This window comes from Berghia stephanieae, chromosome 6, assembly GCF_034508935.2.
Source record: "Berghia stephanieae isolate SIO BIC M18660-M18661 chromosome 6, UCSD_Bste_1.3, whole genome shotgun sequence".
NCBI lineage: Eukaryota > Metazoa > Mollusca > Gastropoda > Nudibranchia > Aeolidiidae > Berghia > Berghia stephanieae.
The window spans coordinates 50521529-50537433 of record NC_088365.1 but is presented as its reverse complement, the minus strand read 5'-3'; the positions used below and the strand labels follow the sequence as shown (position 1 = coordinate 50537433).

Genomic DNA, 15905 nt, shown 5'->3' with positions numbered 1-15905 from the left:
TGAATCATTTGGTAGCCGCCTGGGGGTGCTGTTGCGGGGCACTTCAAAATGATGTGGTCCATGTCTTGGCAAGGGAGTGCTTCTTAATGAAACTATTTTATGAAACCAGACTTTACTCGTTCTTTTACTAATTATCATTGAATCAAGATGTGTGATTACTTTATTTGTGGTCTGAGGCTTGACATAAAAAGTTTTACTTGAACGAGTAAGATAAATGTGTGGCTATGTGGTCTTGTGGTATGACACTTGCTTTTGGATCAGAAGGTTCTGTGTTCGAGCCTTGCTCAGTGCATAGTTGAGTCATTGGAAAAGGCTTTTTACTCACATTCTCTTACCGCAATCAGGTGTAAAATGAGTACCTGGCCGTTAACAGCGATGTTTCTGCCTGAAAAAAATTGCACTATCGCCTAACAGGCTTCATGTCTGTCCTACATGTTAGATGTTACTGTTGGTCAGGGACCCCTTGTAAAGCACTTTGAGCACGTTTAGTATATATTGCGCTATATAAAAAGCTCAATCATAAATGAAATTTTATGAAAAAGATTAAAGCTGAGAATGTAAAAGACAAAGCAGAAATTTCACATTGTTGATCCATGAGAACTTCTCAAAACAACAATGCGTTTTAGAAGGGACATCAATGTACTGGCTATAAATCCCTGGATGGGAAGACATAGGAGTATTTGTTTTGTTGGATTTTTTGTCGTTTTTTTTTTTAATTTAACTTTTTTTTTTGGTGTCAATTTAGCTTGATTTTATTTGAAAAAAAAAAATATGTGAAAAGAGAACATAACATTTGAAATCAAAATGAAACAGCTTATCAAACATTTTCTGAAATAATTTTCTAATGAGTAATATTTTTAAAAATTACATTTCAAATAATTTTTAAAAATAATTTTTAAATAACAACTCAAAAATGAAACAAAAGTACAAGCTTTAACATATTACTTTGAACTGCAAATGAAAACAGAAATAAATTGTGCATTTAATTTGTCAAAATGACTAGAAAATAATACAAAAAAAATAGCAACTTCGTTGGACTCTACCCCAGCGTGTGTGGCAATGTTTGAGAAAGAGGCCCAATCATAGTTTAGTTGGTCTGTTTGCTTTATTTTCAGATTAAAGAAAGTATTGTAAAAGTTTGTTACCATGATTGTCTGATATAACTCAAATGAAAATGCTGTTCCGTGAATCTCAATGAAATAAATAACAATAGGAAATGAAATGGAAGCTTAAATCTAATCAATGAAGACAGATAATGCTGACATTTTTGGGTTTCTACTTATCCATTCATCCTGCCTGTATCTCTCTCCTGACATCCATGAAAAAAGAACACAACAGCACATAGAAATAATAAAATAACATAAAACACAACCGCTGTACATGGCATCATGTCCAGTCAGCAATACTCAAGAAACTCGCCCTCTCCTTCCATGTGCATCGCTTAAAAAAGCAATGGTTCGAACCCCAGGATTGGGTGGTCAAGGAGTTCAGATAAACTAGCAAACCGAGGAGGCTAAGGTGAACCCCGGACTTGTTCGGGTTAATGTCCTGGCAACAAGTGCCAGGGCACACTTCATCAACAAAACACGATGAATGAAACACTAAAGACGAATAAGGGATATGAGAAGGCTTTGTTAAGGTGAATAAACGTCTACATTATTTGTCTCCCTGATTAAACTGAAGCTCCCATTCCAATTCCTATTGTGTTATTGATAAAAGCCAACAATTCTATGCAACACATCCCTTACTTTGACTAAAGAGATAAAAGCAGATAATATCAATTAGAAAATAGCTTATGTCCTTGTTTTAAGTAATATGTTGCAATCAAATGTATCATTGCAATCGTTATAAAAGCATGTAATATTTAAACGTCTGAAAGTGGTATATGTAAATCTATCAATTTCACCTACTATTCTATCGTTGAGGCTTATAATAAATGATATATATCTTTTCTTTCAATATTTAATGAGGCACAAAGGTCTTTACAAAAGCATCGTGTATCACTAGGCTATATTTGTAACCATCCCAGTTCTAAAATGATAATTTTAAAAACACTATTTTAGTCAAGCTTTTATGAAGTTAGACCAAAATAATATTGTAATCGTTCATGCTTATTTATTTTCCTCTCTTCAGTCCTCATCCCACAGTGATTATGGACCACCTATGAAACTGTTCCATCCTCTTCTGTCGTTGGTCAGTCTTTCCATCTCCTGCTATATGTAAATGTTGATGCTCGAAGCTCGAAGAAATAAATAATAGTGTGAAATTGAATGTAAGCTTTATCAAAAAAAAAACAGGATAAATGAAACACCACAGATGAATGAGATAATGTTAATTAAAATAGAATTCTATTCTATTTCAATTCCTGCTTCCTTTCAAAGGAGCATACTATTTCCTGCCAACCAATCTTTTGATTATTCATCTTAAATACGCCATGACTACAGTATCTCATTCATCTGTGGTGTTTCATTCATCCTGTTTTGTTGATAAATAGGAAACCCGAAACGTTCATTTGATCTGGGGTTTTTTGTAATTAAATTGAAGCTTACATTCAATTTCACATTATTATTTACATCTCCTGCTAGCGCATCCCAAACTTCTCCAGCTTTACCAGAAGGTCTCTCCTCCAGGTTGACCCTGGTCTTTCTTTTTTCCTCTTTCTGCATGGATTCCATTGCAGGGCTGTCTGTCCTTGTGATATCGTCCTTTAGGTTCCTCAGCTTATTTACTAACATGCCTTAATATCAATCATATCAGATCTATAAATGAAAATTTAAGATAATTCGGATGTGTTTTCGGATGTGTAATTTACATTTAAATTTAGCCAAAATCTGATACTGGCCATAAGTAAGAATGTCACGTGTATTAAAGTGTCAAAAGTCATACACACCTTGCTCGGATTTTCCATCTTCTGAAGGAATCGTGGGTTGTCCACAGACCCTGTCTGATACCTCTGAAATACCAGCTTACATTTATTCCACAGGAACATCGTAGCATCCACCACCATGTCGATCTCAATCTTGTCTTGCTGCAAATTTTGAGAGATCACAAAGAAAAAGAATCTATTTTTTTTTCACTTAAACTTTAAAATGTTATGCTGTACTTTTGAAACAAAATTCTAGCAAAATAATTGAATTTTGAAGCATGAAACGTCACATGCTACTAAAGGAAACAATCAACAGAATGCAAGTTTTTTAAAAATCTTTTGTGTATCGAGCAAGATTCATTATCAAATTCATTTGAAATATTTCAAAATAGGACCTAAATCTTCAAGTTTTTACGTTAACAAGATATAAAAAAGAATAATGAAGCGGCACTTCAAATCTTTTTTTTTTCTCTTCTTTTCTCTCTGTTTTGCTTTTACTTTGCAATTCAAAAATTCCTTTTTTCACTTCCCCTCCCCCCCCCCCTCTCTCTCTCTCTCTCTCTCTCATTTCTCCCAAGATCTCCACAAGCCTTAATTCAAATCTAACCTGGTACGGTCCAGTCACAATGGTCATCAGCACGTCAGCGACATGGATCAGTTCGTCACCAGACATGTTGGACTTTGCAGATGTACCTGTGTTGAAAGGATGTAAATCAAAAATTATATTTAGCTGATCAAAATAAAATACAAATTAAATGGCATTATGTCTGATATTTCTCCTTTGTCCATTTTTTTAAAAAAAGATCAAGTGCAGAAAAAAAGAAAAAGAAACCAAAAAATCAAAGAATTATAAAAAAACTATTCTTGAAAACAGTTTTTGGTATTCTTTGTATATTATATTCAAAATTACCGACAATATATTTAGTTTTATTTTCACCGTAATCGATTTGAAAAAATAAACAACATTTAGCTTCAAGCAGCACAACATTCTCATTCCATGTCAAATTGCAAAACATCATTAACATTATTTAAGTACATTAACTGTGTTTGTAAAAAAAAATAATTCCACAAGTTTTAATGGTATAATTGAATAATAGTTTAACATAGTATGATATAATATAGATATAACTAAAAATTACAGTCTATAAATAGATTTGAATTTCCTTTTCTTAAATATATATACAATCAAATAGACAAAAGTTTCGGAAAGATTATTAGCATGGGCTAATTCATTTATTTTATTTTATTTTAAACAAACATAAAGATATTTATGAGCATTATTCAAAATAACCATCGTCCTCATACTTGGCACAGTGGAGACAGCTCCTGTGTTCTTCTCGGCATCCTCGTCCTCTGGGTTTGCTGCCTGTTTCTTGACACGTCTGCTGCTGCTTGACATCTTTCCAATAGCCTGGAGAAGTTCTAGAGCTTTCTCATCCCATCGGTATTTGTCGCCACCACTCTCCTGTGAGAGGTATATTATAAATTAGTTACTATTCTCCATTACCGAATTGAGATACAAAAATTGAAACAAAAGGAAATAAACAACATGACCAATGAAAGAACAATGCAACGTAATTTATTCCAAAAATTAAACAGCCTTAGTAGATTGTATAAACAGCACAAACAACTGAAATTTCCGTCCTAAAAGTAAGACACAACTTAACCCTCTCCTTACCAACTATAGGAAAATCATCACATTCGTTACGATACAACCAACATTTTTCTGACAATATTTAAAGAAAGGTTTTGTTATATTTACAAGAACTTAATACTGTTTTGTAACGCTTGTTTTGATCTACAAAATTATGTATATCATGCACTTCGTGCGTTTAAATTTGAGTTTAAAAATTCAATTTATGTGTTTGGTAGTTATGAGATTTTAGTAAAAGTTTTGAGAATTGTCGGTAAGGATAGAGGCGTCATGTCTCGTCCTGCATGTTATTTGTTGCTGTTGGCCAGGGACGCCTTGTAAAGCGCTTTGAGCACGTTTAGTGGATATTGCGCTATATAAAAGCTCAAGTTAGTTAGAAGTTAGAGTTAAACGAACTTTTTAAAATAGCCTTATCAGTTTGATATGAGAGCAAAATATGTTGCATAATGGAACAGGATGATTGAATTTAATAATATAGATTTATTTTCTTTTATTCATTCATATATTTTGTTTAATTATCATCATTTTGTTCCAAAACAAAATCATTATTTCTATTCAATTTTCAAACATAGTTTGCTGAAACGTCTAAATAACTCTCAGAAAATTGATCTCTGCTAATTCAAAAATAAACACGTATAAACATAAACATGCAAACCTTGATTTGAATGAGCACAGGCTCCAAAAGAGCTTCAAACACATCCCAATGCTCGTAGTTGTATGCCAGTTTGACCAGTCTGATAACAGATTCCAGAGGGATGCTATCCCCACCTGCAGTGATAGTAATGTGTATATATTGTAAAAAAAAAAAAAAAAAAAAAAAAAAACATACCAAACACAGAAAAATTTGGACTCAAAGCCTTCTTCAGCCTACAGCAAAAAACACCTCAAAAACAATGAAAACATAAATATATTACTAAAAAATCAGCTTTTGTTGTTGGCTGAGGACGGGTTTTGAGTCCGAAATTTTCTGTGTTTGGTATTTTGTACTCTTTAAAGGCTGTTTTATTCAGTTTTGTTTTTATTACTTTTTACAGTTCACAAATTTTAGCAGCTAATTATCACTTTGACTTGTAGTAGTAAGGGGAAGTCTTTTTCAGTTGTTCCCTTTTTCTGTAAAGAGTGTTTTCTAATTCAGAGCCTTTCTAATTTGGGGTAAGGAGGGAGAAGATGATATCGGTGGGGGCTTTTATACTTGTTGCCGTTGAAAAATAGGTGATAAGTTGTTTTTTTTAAAGGACACTCACATAATGGGCATACAGCCAGTTACTGAGTTTGAATATATTTTGGTGTTGGTTAAGGAGGGCTTGGTATGTTCAAAGGGGAATTATTTGGTTAAAAAAAAAGAGATAGCCTCTGTCTCGTGCTCTTGGCTCAAAAAGATTGCGATGGTAGTAAAAAGCAACACTTTACTACCGCTACAATAAAGCTATCGGGTCCCAATGGGTAGCTGAGTCTATTAGATTTTGTGGAAAGTACTTTGCAATAGACTGTGTCCAATCCAAAGGATAACAAAAATAAATAAATTTAAAAAAATTAAGCTTTTATATAGCGCAATATCCACTAAATGTGCTCAAAGCGCTTTACAAGGGGTCCCTGGTCAACAGCAACATTTAACATTTAGGACGGGACATGACGCCTGTTAGGCGATGTTATAATTTTTTTCGGACAGAGACAACGCTGTTAACGGCCAGGTACTCATTTTACACCTGAGTGCGGTGAGAGAATGTGAGTAAAGAGCCTTCTCCAAGGACTCAACTATGCGCTGAGTGAGGCTCAAACCCAGGATCTTCTGATCCAAAAGCGAGTGTCATACCACTAGACCACATAGCTGCATAACAAGCAATTGCTATTGTTCGTTTCACGCTATAGAAACCAGGATAAACTCCGATTCCATGGATCGAATGGCTCTGAAGGACTACAATATAGCAATACAATAAACAAACATGAAATCCTTACCTTGAGTGGCCATTCCAATGAGGGATTTTGCCTTCACTGTAACTGCAGTAAGAGGATTGGAGCCCATGGCAAGTTGAGCTTTGGGACCTTGGGTTCGATTCCCACCTCCGCCAGCCATGATTTCCTGTGCAGCCATGAAGAGTTCGCAAAAAACGTCCAGTATCTCTGGCTCGTTGTCAGGTGCTGGTGGAGACGGCTGTAGGATGCGTCTACTGCTGTTATTCAGTGACTCCAGGATGGCGAGAAACTGAGCGGAGCTGCCATCAAACATGTCAGCCAACATCTTCTCAGTCGACGTACGAGGCCAGGGAAGCTGGGGAGAATAAATCAATACAGATGTAAAAATGTGTAGATTAAAGGATATCCAATGCAAACGACTAGCTGATTGAATAAAGGAGAAAAAAGAGGAGGCTATGTGGTCTTGTGGTATGACACTCGCTTTCGGATCGGAAGGTCCTGGGTTCGAGCCTCGCTCGGCGCATAATTGAGTCCTTCAATAAGGTTCTTTACACATATTCTTTCACCGTACTCATGTGTATAATGAGTATCTGGACGTTAACAGTGTTGTGCCTGTCGGGAATAAATTGCAATATCGCCTAACAGGCGTCATTTCCCGTTCTACATGTTATGTGTTGCTGTTGGTCAGAGACCCTTTGTAAAGCACTTTGAACATGTTTAGTGGATATTGCGCTATATAAAAGCAAAATTTTTGTTGGTGTTTTTTTTTTTAATGTAAGATTAGTAATTAAAATTAGTATTTAGACCAAGAAGATGGTTAAAAGAAAGATATAGAATTGACAAAATTAAAATTTCAATTCATCAAATTCAGTGTAAACATATTTCATTTCTTGCATAATGTAGTGGTGATTGTTCATGCCATCAACCTATAATCTCTCTTACAGCAGAATGATTTTACAATCACAGCGAATATTTTATTTAATTCTTCAGTATTAAAATTTAAGGCCAAACGAATTCATCACAGCAAGCATTACTTTGTTTTGTACCTTTTATAAGAGTCTTTTTTACTGCCTTTATTTTACTAAACATCTTATCGGCTCATTTAGGAACCTCTAGATTTAAGCGTTAACCATTATCATTCAAGGAAAACAAAAGTATCCTTACATTAAGGGTATCCTTGAGATTTGCTCGGGTTTTAGGCCTAAGAATTCCCTTGGGCTTTCTCCTGGTCTCAAACACAGAACGCTTGAACACCATTACTGCCATCTGTAGAAGAGAAGGGACAAAAGGGGGAGGGAGCATTGTAAAATTATAAGTTTTTTATTTTGTTATATTTTGTTGTTTTTTTCTTTTCTATTGTTTTTTATTTTGTTTTTTTTTTTTTTTGGGGGGGGGTTGTTTTTGTTTTGTTTTTTTTTTCTTTGCTTTTGTTTTTTGGTTTTTTTTGCTTTGTTTTTATTTTTGTTTGCTTCTTTTTTATACAACACAGATTTACAAAGAATATTTTTACTTTAAACTCCAAAAGTAAAAAAAAAAAACAAAAAAAAAACAACAAAGCCCAAAGTTAACATAGTCATTTAAAACACTGTAAATGAAAAAAAAAAAACAAAAGAAAGAATTTTTCTAAAACTTCTGTCAGTTGAGAAAACAAAAGATACACTACATTAGCTTGTTTCAAAACTAAGTTCTTACCCTAACTGTGGCTGTCCTGAAAGCAACTTCATTGGCCGGTGTGTCCTTGTTGCTACTCATCATCTCAAGCTGACTCAATTCACTCACTTTGGCCAGACCACGTCTGGCAAATTTCTAGAGATAAAGAAGGAAAACAAAAAAGACTCTGAAGGTAATATTATAAATTAATAAAATTAATACCTACTTCTCTTTATTTTCATTTATTTAAAAACTTGAAATTTCTAAATCATAAAACTAACCAGTGACACAAAATCAAGTACTTGTGTAGCTATGCGGTCTTGAGATATGACACTTGCCTTTGGATAGGAAGGTCCAGGGTTCAAGTCCAGCTCTGAGTGGTGCATAGTTGAGTCTTTGGAAAAGGTTCTTTACTCAAATTATCTCACTGTACTCAGGTGTAAAATTATTATCTGGCCGTTAACAGCATTGTCTCTGATGGAAAAATAATGTACAATTGCCTAACTGGCATCATATCTCATCCTACATGTTTAAGTGTTGCTTCTTGGCTAGGGGCCCCTTTGTCATGCGCTTTGAGCATCTTTAGTGGATATTGCACTGTATAAATTCTCTATTTTTGTTGGGTTTTTTTGTTTTGTTTTTTTAAATATCAGTTCAGTCTTAAGCAGATTTCAAACAGAGCAAGTCGTCTACCGTATGGTTCAATGGCTTATAGGATATGACATTGCTGAATGGCAACTCTCTGGTACTGTAAACCTATAATAATATGCTCATGACAAAGAAGTGGAAAGTGACATATGGTATGCTGCAAATTAAAAAAAAATTGAGCTTTCTAAAATTGAGCTTTTATATAGTGCAATATCCACTAAATGTACTCAAAACGCTTTACAAGGGGTCCCTGACCAACAGCAACACGTAACATGTAGAATGAAACATGAAGCCTGTTAGGCGATATTACAATTCCTTTTTTTTTTTTTGACAGAGACAACACGGTCAACTGCCAGGTACTCATTTTACACCTGAGTACGGTGAGAGAATGTGAGTAAAGAGCCTTTTCCAAGGACTCAACTATGTGCTGATAAAGCGATCCGAAAGCGAGTGTCATACCACAAGACCACATAGAAAGTCGTCTACCATATGGTCAATGGATATGACGTTGTTGAACAACACATCTCTGGTCCTGTATACCTATATGCTCATTACAAATAAGTGGAAAGTGACATATGGTGAGCTGCATAATATAATATGACTTTCTCTACAACATCTAGTGTTAATAACCACATGCATAGTTTTAACATACCTCTGCTTGGTCTCCTGTCTTACAATCATAGTAGCACTGGCACACAGCTGTGTAGAGGGTGGCACGCCATGCCAGGTATTTTACAGCCAGAAGAGGGACAGAAGTTTCCATGCATGTGGATGCCCATAGGAGATACTCCAGGACCTGTTCAATCATTAATTAATTCAACTTGTTCATTATCCTCATAACAAATAAATGTAGATTAAAACAAAATTCTACTCACTTTTCAAACTATTCCTGATTTATCATTTGGTATAAAAGTATAGGAAAAGCATGTATTTGCGATAACAGCGTAAAGCAATGAGTATTACATAGATGTATTACAAAGTAACAAGATCAAAAATAGCAGAGGAAGAACACTGGCATAGATGAGATGGGTAAATACTCATTTCTACATCCATATTAGATGGCTGCCCAAAGGTAATGATTAGAGTGGACACAATTCAACTTTACAGTTAAGCAAAACAAAACAAAAGAAAAAAAAAAAGAAAATAAAACTGACAAAGTTGAATATATGGAATTTATATTTATATATTCTTTTCTAAAATTCAATACCAGGGGGAGTGACCGAACATTCATATTTCTGACTTCCAAATATGTACAGAAAACTTACCCGTGATGAGTGACCCAAGGACATCAAATGGCGGGACATACTATAGATATGGACTGTACCTGCAGGAAGTGAAACAAGGCAGGGGTGTGGAAAGTGTACGAATATGAATAATTTGAAGATCAAAACAGATATCCTGAGAGAGAGAGAGAGAGAGAGAGAGAGAGAGAGAGAGAGAGAGAGAGAGAGAGAGAGAGAGAGAGAGAGAGAGAGAGAGAGAGAGAGAGAGAGAGAGAGAGAGAGAGAGAAGAGGCCAGAATTGAGTTATTGAAAATAGTTTTCAAACAAAACTCATTATTTTCTGACAGATTTTTTTTTTCTATTCCTCTGGCATTCAGGGTAATTTCTGCGTTGTTCTATTGCTCTTTAAATGCAAAACTTAATCATGTTCAAATCAAAATAGAACTGATCCAAATCAACTTACCGTTGTATACAAGCCAACACAAGGACTCTTTAGGCAAGACCACTTGAGTCACAAGACGTAGAAAAGACAAAATTTGTACGCATCTTTCAATGGATTGCTTGTTTTGAAGTTTTGGGTCACTGAGTCGCACCACTTGGTACATGGAAATGCTTTTACCCATCAAGGCACGGAACTGATAACAGAAAGCAGAAAGAAAACTAATAGAAAAGTTTGTCAAAATAGACTGTGTCTCTATATTTTATTTATTAAAATAAGAAGATTCTTTACGGGCTTACTTTATTCCCTAACTACTGTAGTTGGTAAAGACTTATGGGAATAAATCCTTATAAATTGAAAATTGGCAATAAACAAAAAATACTTATTTAAAAATACATCTTTACTAATGTCAGTAAAAAAAGATTTATTTCATGCTAAAAAGATTTACACGATTTTTAATTTTTAACTCATGCTCTAATGTAGTTAAAACTAAAATGAAAACAAGCATTTCTTCTTGATGGTTCCAGTCCTAAAAGAATCTGATATTCATATAGACTATGTCAACAAGATACCAATTTCTATGTATACCGTAAGCCCTGCATTTTCTGCAGAGAATCCGTCAGGAAAGAAAGTAGTTCTGAATGTGTCAACATCTGAGATTTCTTCTACATTGATGTCTCCAAAAGTCTGAAGATATCTCTCATAGCACTGCCACAGGGCCAATTTGTATTCCTGGTAACATAAAAGAAATTAAAAAGAAAATTATGCTTCGTACAATCTTGTAAAAGTGTAAAATCTTAAATAACATGCTCGTTAAATCAAATAGCCAATTAGAAAACAGCAATATGATGTTTCTTTCCTTTTACTTAATCCTCATTTGATTTTTTGTTTTTAATGTAAAAAAATGATGGCAGATAGAGATAGTGAGTTATCTACTGTAACAGTTAGAGAAAAGAACAAAAATATATTTCTTTTTCTAAAAGCTCATTAACAGTAAATCCTTGAACAACTCTTAGTTACATAAACTGAAACAAAATAAAGTAGGCCTATTCCTTTGAGTAAGTTGGAAAAAATGAGACAACTTGTAAACCGAGTGACATAAAAACTTGACCTTGATGGACACCAGAAAGTCTCCAATCTCCAGAAGCTTTTCCTGATAATATGTAGGTGGAAGTCTTGGTTCATATTTGTTCCACAGTTCAAACAATGTATCTGCCCTGTGAATTGTTAATGATTAGATTAATTGGTGTGTATTACGAAGGTAACCACAATTGCAACATTGTCGGGGCCACCATAATATGTTGATATGAATGTAACATTGGTAAATCAGAGCAAATTTCAAAATCGAGGGACACCTATGATAAATACAAGACAACAATGATGTATCAAGCATGATGATGCACTATCCTGAAACAGTCATTTAAAAGAAATGAAAGCATTGGCGGCATTTATTCTTTCAGTCATTGAGATGTTCATCATGATTAGATATCAAGTTTATAGACTAAACATCATTGATGGAACATGTATTTCCATTGGCCATTGACTGATATAATTTAGTTCAGCTGTTTGAAGAATGATAGTTATAACCTTTATCAACAATATCGGGAAGTTGGTTTAAGCGAGCCCATTCCAGGATGGAAGTGTCTAGGGAGACCAAGATTTTGGTCTCCCTAGCCAAAATCGGCCAATTTCTCCCAGCATAAAACTGTATTTATAGAACTGTTTCTTTATGTTGAAGAGGCGAGTTTTTACTTCTATTTATTTATTGCTTGCCTGTTTGTCTTTGTTGCTGTTTTTGCTTAAAATGTTTTTTTCTTTTTTTTTTTTTTTGGGGGGGGGGGGGTTATAATCACGCCAACAAATGCCAGAAAAGAGATGCAAGTTTAAGTTAACGGTGTATTCATTTATAGAACTGCTCCTTCATGTTGTGGATTGTTGTTTTGTTTTTTTGTTCGTTTTGTTTTGTTTGGTTTTGTTTAAAATTTCATTTATTTCTTTTTTATATTTATTGGTTTGTTTGTTTTTAGGCCTTGTAGCTAACATTATTACCTTCCCCCCCCCCCTCCCCCCCGCCCCATACGAAAATTATTTTTGTACTGTTCTTTTTTAAATTCAATTTTGGCAAGATAGACCATGATTTTGGCCTCCCAGTAAGGAGTAAAGCCGTGTTTTCAATTATGGAATTGTTGGCGGCTTTTTTTCTCTCTTTTTGATCTCGTATCATGGTCTCCCTTGCACCCAACATCTCGGTTGTTTGTGGATTGCCCCCCCCCCCCCTTCCACCCACCTTCCTCCACCACCAGTTTATTATATTCTCTCCGTGTCCAAAGAGGGCTCAGCATGCATTGTTATCTAATATTAGATAACAAGACTGATGTTCGTAATATTGTGATTTTCATACAACTTTGGTATAACCGGTGCAGTTTCTTTTAGCAATAGAGCATATAAAAAAAAAATTTAAAAAAAAACAAAAAACAACTTGACAGTAATTATCTCAAGGTTTTGTTCTTGTTGCTTGTACGTATCTTTGATTTCCATTTCGTATTAAAATAGCATCACGATTTTTTCCGCTTTTACATAATTCTCCCACCATATCTGGCCCCGCGGTTTTATGCATTTTAAAAATGAAAAATTTTCATTATGGTTAGGTGAATATATGCATTTTTTTAATAAGAAAAAAAAATATGCAAAAATATGCAGGCTCCAATAACATGAAATAAACAATTCGGACTCAACGTACAACTAAATTCTGTGAACAGAGAATAATCCCCCCACCCCTCTTTGCTTCTCTTCATTGACTTCATTAAGTGAAAAACCTCTTCTCAAACAAACTTATCTCAGACTCAGTCTCAAATCCAACGATCCAGTAGTATAGGCAGACTCACTTTTTTAAAAAGTCCCTGTTTTCTACTGAGACATTCAGTTGAACAAAGATCTGCTGTCGGCGTCAGCTCACAAAAAACTGAGACGACGATAGAGTGGAGACTACCTCAGGCCCATCCTAACATGCGTTAGGGGTGGGGCAGGGTCAGTGTAATTTAATATTAGATAATAGTGAATGAGGAGCTCTGTTATAGGTATGGAGAGAAAATTATAAACTGAGGACGGGTAAGGTGGGGGGGACCCACAAACGACCAAGGTGTTTGGCCAATTAACATCTCTATAGATGATAATGTGTTTGGCGCAGGGGAGACCATGATACGAGATCAAAGAGAAAAAGCTGCCGCACTATCCTTTCTTCCTTTTTACCGACCCGTGTTGCAAGTGCCGTAAAACCCTTTACAAACAAAAGTTTTGTAATAGTCGTTGTACTGCATTGTACCACCCCCCCCCCCCCCTCCTCTCTCTCCAGAAAAGTAACCGGATTCTTTTGAACTACATAAGATAAAATTGAAGAACAAAAAGGAAAATGAAAATTCAAATAATTTTTGTGTTGGGCGACTGATAACTCTCACTCTCTCTCTCTCTCTCTCTCTCTCTCTCTCTCTCTCTCTCTCTCTCTCCTCCTCCACCCTCTTCTCCTCTCTCTCTCTCTCTCTCTCTCTCTCTCCCTAAAACAAAACAAAGCAAACAAAAACAAAACAAAAGAAAAAAAACAAACAAACAAACAAACAAACAACAACAAAAACTGCACTCCTCAACATAATTATAGTACAAGAAACAATTCCATTGGTTTTGAGTCGGAAGACCAAAATCGTATCTTCCTAGCAAAAATCTAAAAATAATGTTAAAATTAAAGTTAAATTTTGTGTGGGCGACAGGCCAATAACTAGCAATCTCTTCTCTTACATTTTTTTTATCGTGTGGGTGGGGAGGGGGGAGGGGTGAATATTACATAAAAAATAAGCAACCTCCCCCCCCCCCCCCAAAAAAAAAAAAAAGAAAGAAAGAACAACAACAAAAACATACAGGCAAGCAATGAATAATAGAAGAAAAAACTCGCCTCTTTAACATAAAGAAACATTTCCATAAACGAAAATCTTGGTCTCCCTAGCCAAAACGGGCCATTTTGGCTGGGGAGACCAAGATTTTGGTCTCCCTAGCCAATATCGACCAATATGGCTAGGGAGACCAAAATCTTATATGTTGCTATAATGTAACAATATTCATCAACAAAATATCAGGTGGCTGATTTAAGTGAGTCAATTTCTTAAGCATGTTGAGAAATAACAAGTTCATTTACTAATGGTATATAGAGAAAAAAAATAGAATATGTGTATGAGATTGACATAATATGTGTGATATGTATATATATAAGAGTTGCATTGGTATGACGTTTGTGACCGATCATTTCAATCTGGTAATCTGGTCGAGGTAGAGACCATGCAGCGAGCTTTTCTATTATTATTCGTTTTATGGAATTATATTCATTTCCCTCAATAAATTCGTTTAAACCAAACCATGACTTTGTTCTTGACTCCTTTTTTTTTTTCCTTCAGAATTGGAAAAGTTATCAAATCTTATTCGGACATGACTTCGTGGTTAAATCGGCATTATTACATAAACTCTTTATAAACGTTAAGTTTTTATTCCCTTTATTCTAAAATAAAAACAAGATAATTGTCCCCTCCCACGCGACATCGTAAAGATGTTGCCTGGGCAATGATGAAGAACTCCAGTAATAGTAAGTAAGTAAGTCAACAATCATTTGACTGATGTCGGTGTTGACTTGAATATCATCTATTTAGCAGTCAGAACAAAAAATAATCCTAGTCAAGTTTATAATTAAGGCAAATTAAATGCCACTTACGGTCTGGAATGGGATTCCTCGTCTGGTTTCACATAGTTCGAGGCAGACCGTTTTTTCATGTAACCGGTGAAAAGTTTCAGTTCTTGATCGAGGGCTTGCAACACTGGGTTTGGTCTATTCTCTTTGGTGTAAAATGTACTTGGGGCTCCACGGCTCACAGCTGCCGCAGCAGCATTATTCAAAATTGACGACATAATTCAATCTTCCAACGAGAATTGATGGAGGTTTTTGTTTGTTTTTTTTTCAATGGGTTTAAATCCTTCCAATATTTATCAACAACTTTGCCTCGCCATTTTGAGGCCTCCTCCGTTGCTAGGCACTCTTTTGGTTGAGGCGGTAATAAAAATCAAATCTACTGTTTCCGTACATAAAACTGGTATACAATTATCGCATAGAATTGTCCACAATGAAGGTTAACACGTCTATTTGAGAGATGTTACAAAAGTCTAACAGCACTTTTACTATTTAAAAAAGATACAAACAAACAAATAAACAACAACAATAAAATCCGAGGACAGAGGTGTGGCTTGGTGGCTCAGCGGGACATTCTCTCGTTTTGTCACAAAAGTCAAGCGTGTTAAGCGATTGTCAGTGGCCGGAGAGGTGACAGTGATCGTGAAAGATGCTGGTCACGACGTTGTGTCAATGGGTAAGGACTTAACGCTCATTACTCCTTTCGACTCAGGTGTGAATGTGTACTTCGATTGCAAGACTGCAGCTACTCCAAAATACAGCTGTTCGTATTGTTACCAAATCCAAAA

General features: G+C 35.2%; 1 protein-coding gene across 10 annotated transcripts in view; it reads right to left on the bottom strand.

Annotated features, from left to right (window-relative positions):
- The window catches only part of LOC144975206 (cilia- and flagella-associated protein 54-like), a 100417-nt gene extending 84943 nt beyond the window's left edge, over positions 1-15474 (bottom strand). For 8 of the 10 annotated variants that reach the window (XM_078919047.1, XM_078919049.1, XM_078919050.1 and 5 more), the window contains exons 1-13: positions 15145-15462; positions 11506-11611; positions 10983-11126; positions 10419-10590; positions 9998-10056; positions 9385-9528; positions 8127-8240; positions 7599-7700; positions 6477-6789; positions 5176-5288; positions 4172-4331; positions 3474-3559; positions 2891-3028 (exon numbers count right to left, since the gene is read on the bottom strand). In XM_078919047.1, the coding sequence (XP_078775173.1) occupies positions 2891-3028; positions 3474-3559; positions 4172-4331; positions 5176-5288; positions 6477-6789; positions 7599-7700; positions 8127-8240; positions 9385-9528; positions 9998-10056; positions 10419-10590; positions 10983-11126; positions 11506-11611; positions 15145-15338 (1845 nt within the window). In that variant the 5' untranslated portion in view covers positions 15339-15462. Of the gene's footprint in view, positions 1-2890; positions 3029-3473; positions 3560-4171; positions 4332-5175; positions 5289-6476; positions 6790-7598; positions 7701-8126; positions 8241-9384; positions 9529-9997; positions 10057-10418; positions 10591-10982; positions 11127-11505; positions 11612-15144 lie in introns of all 10 variants that reach the window. The other 2 variants (XM_078919053.1, XM_078919057.1) reach the window with 1 other exon arrangement.
- Positions 15475-15905: the final 431 nt, after the last annotated feature.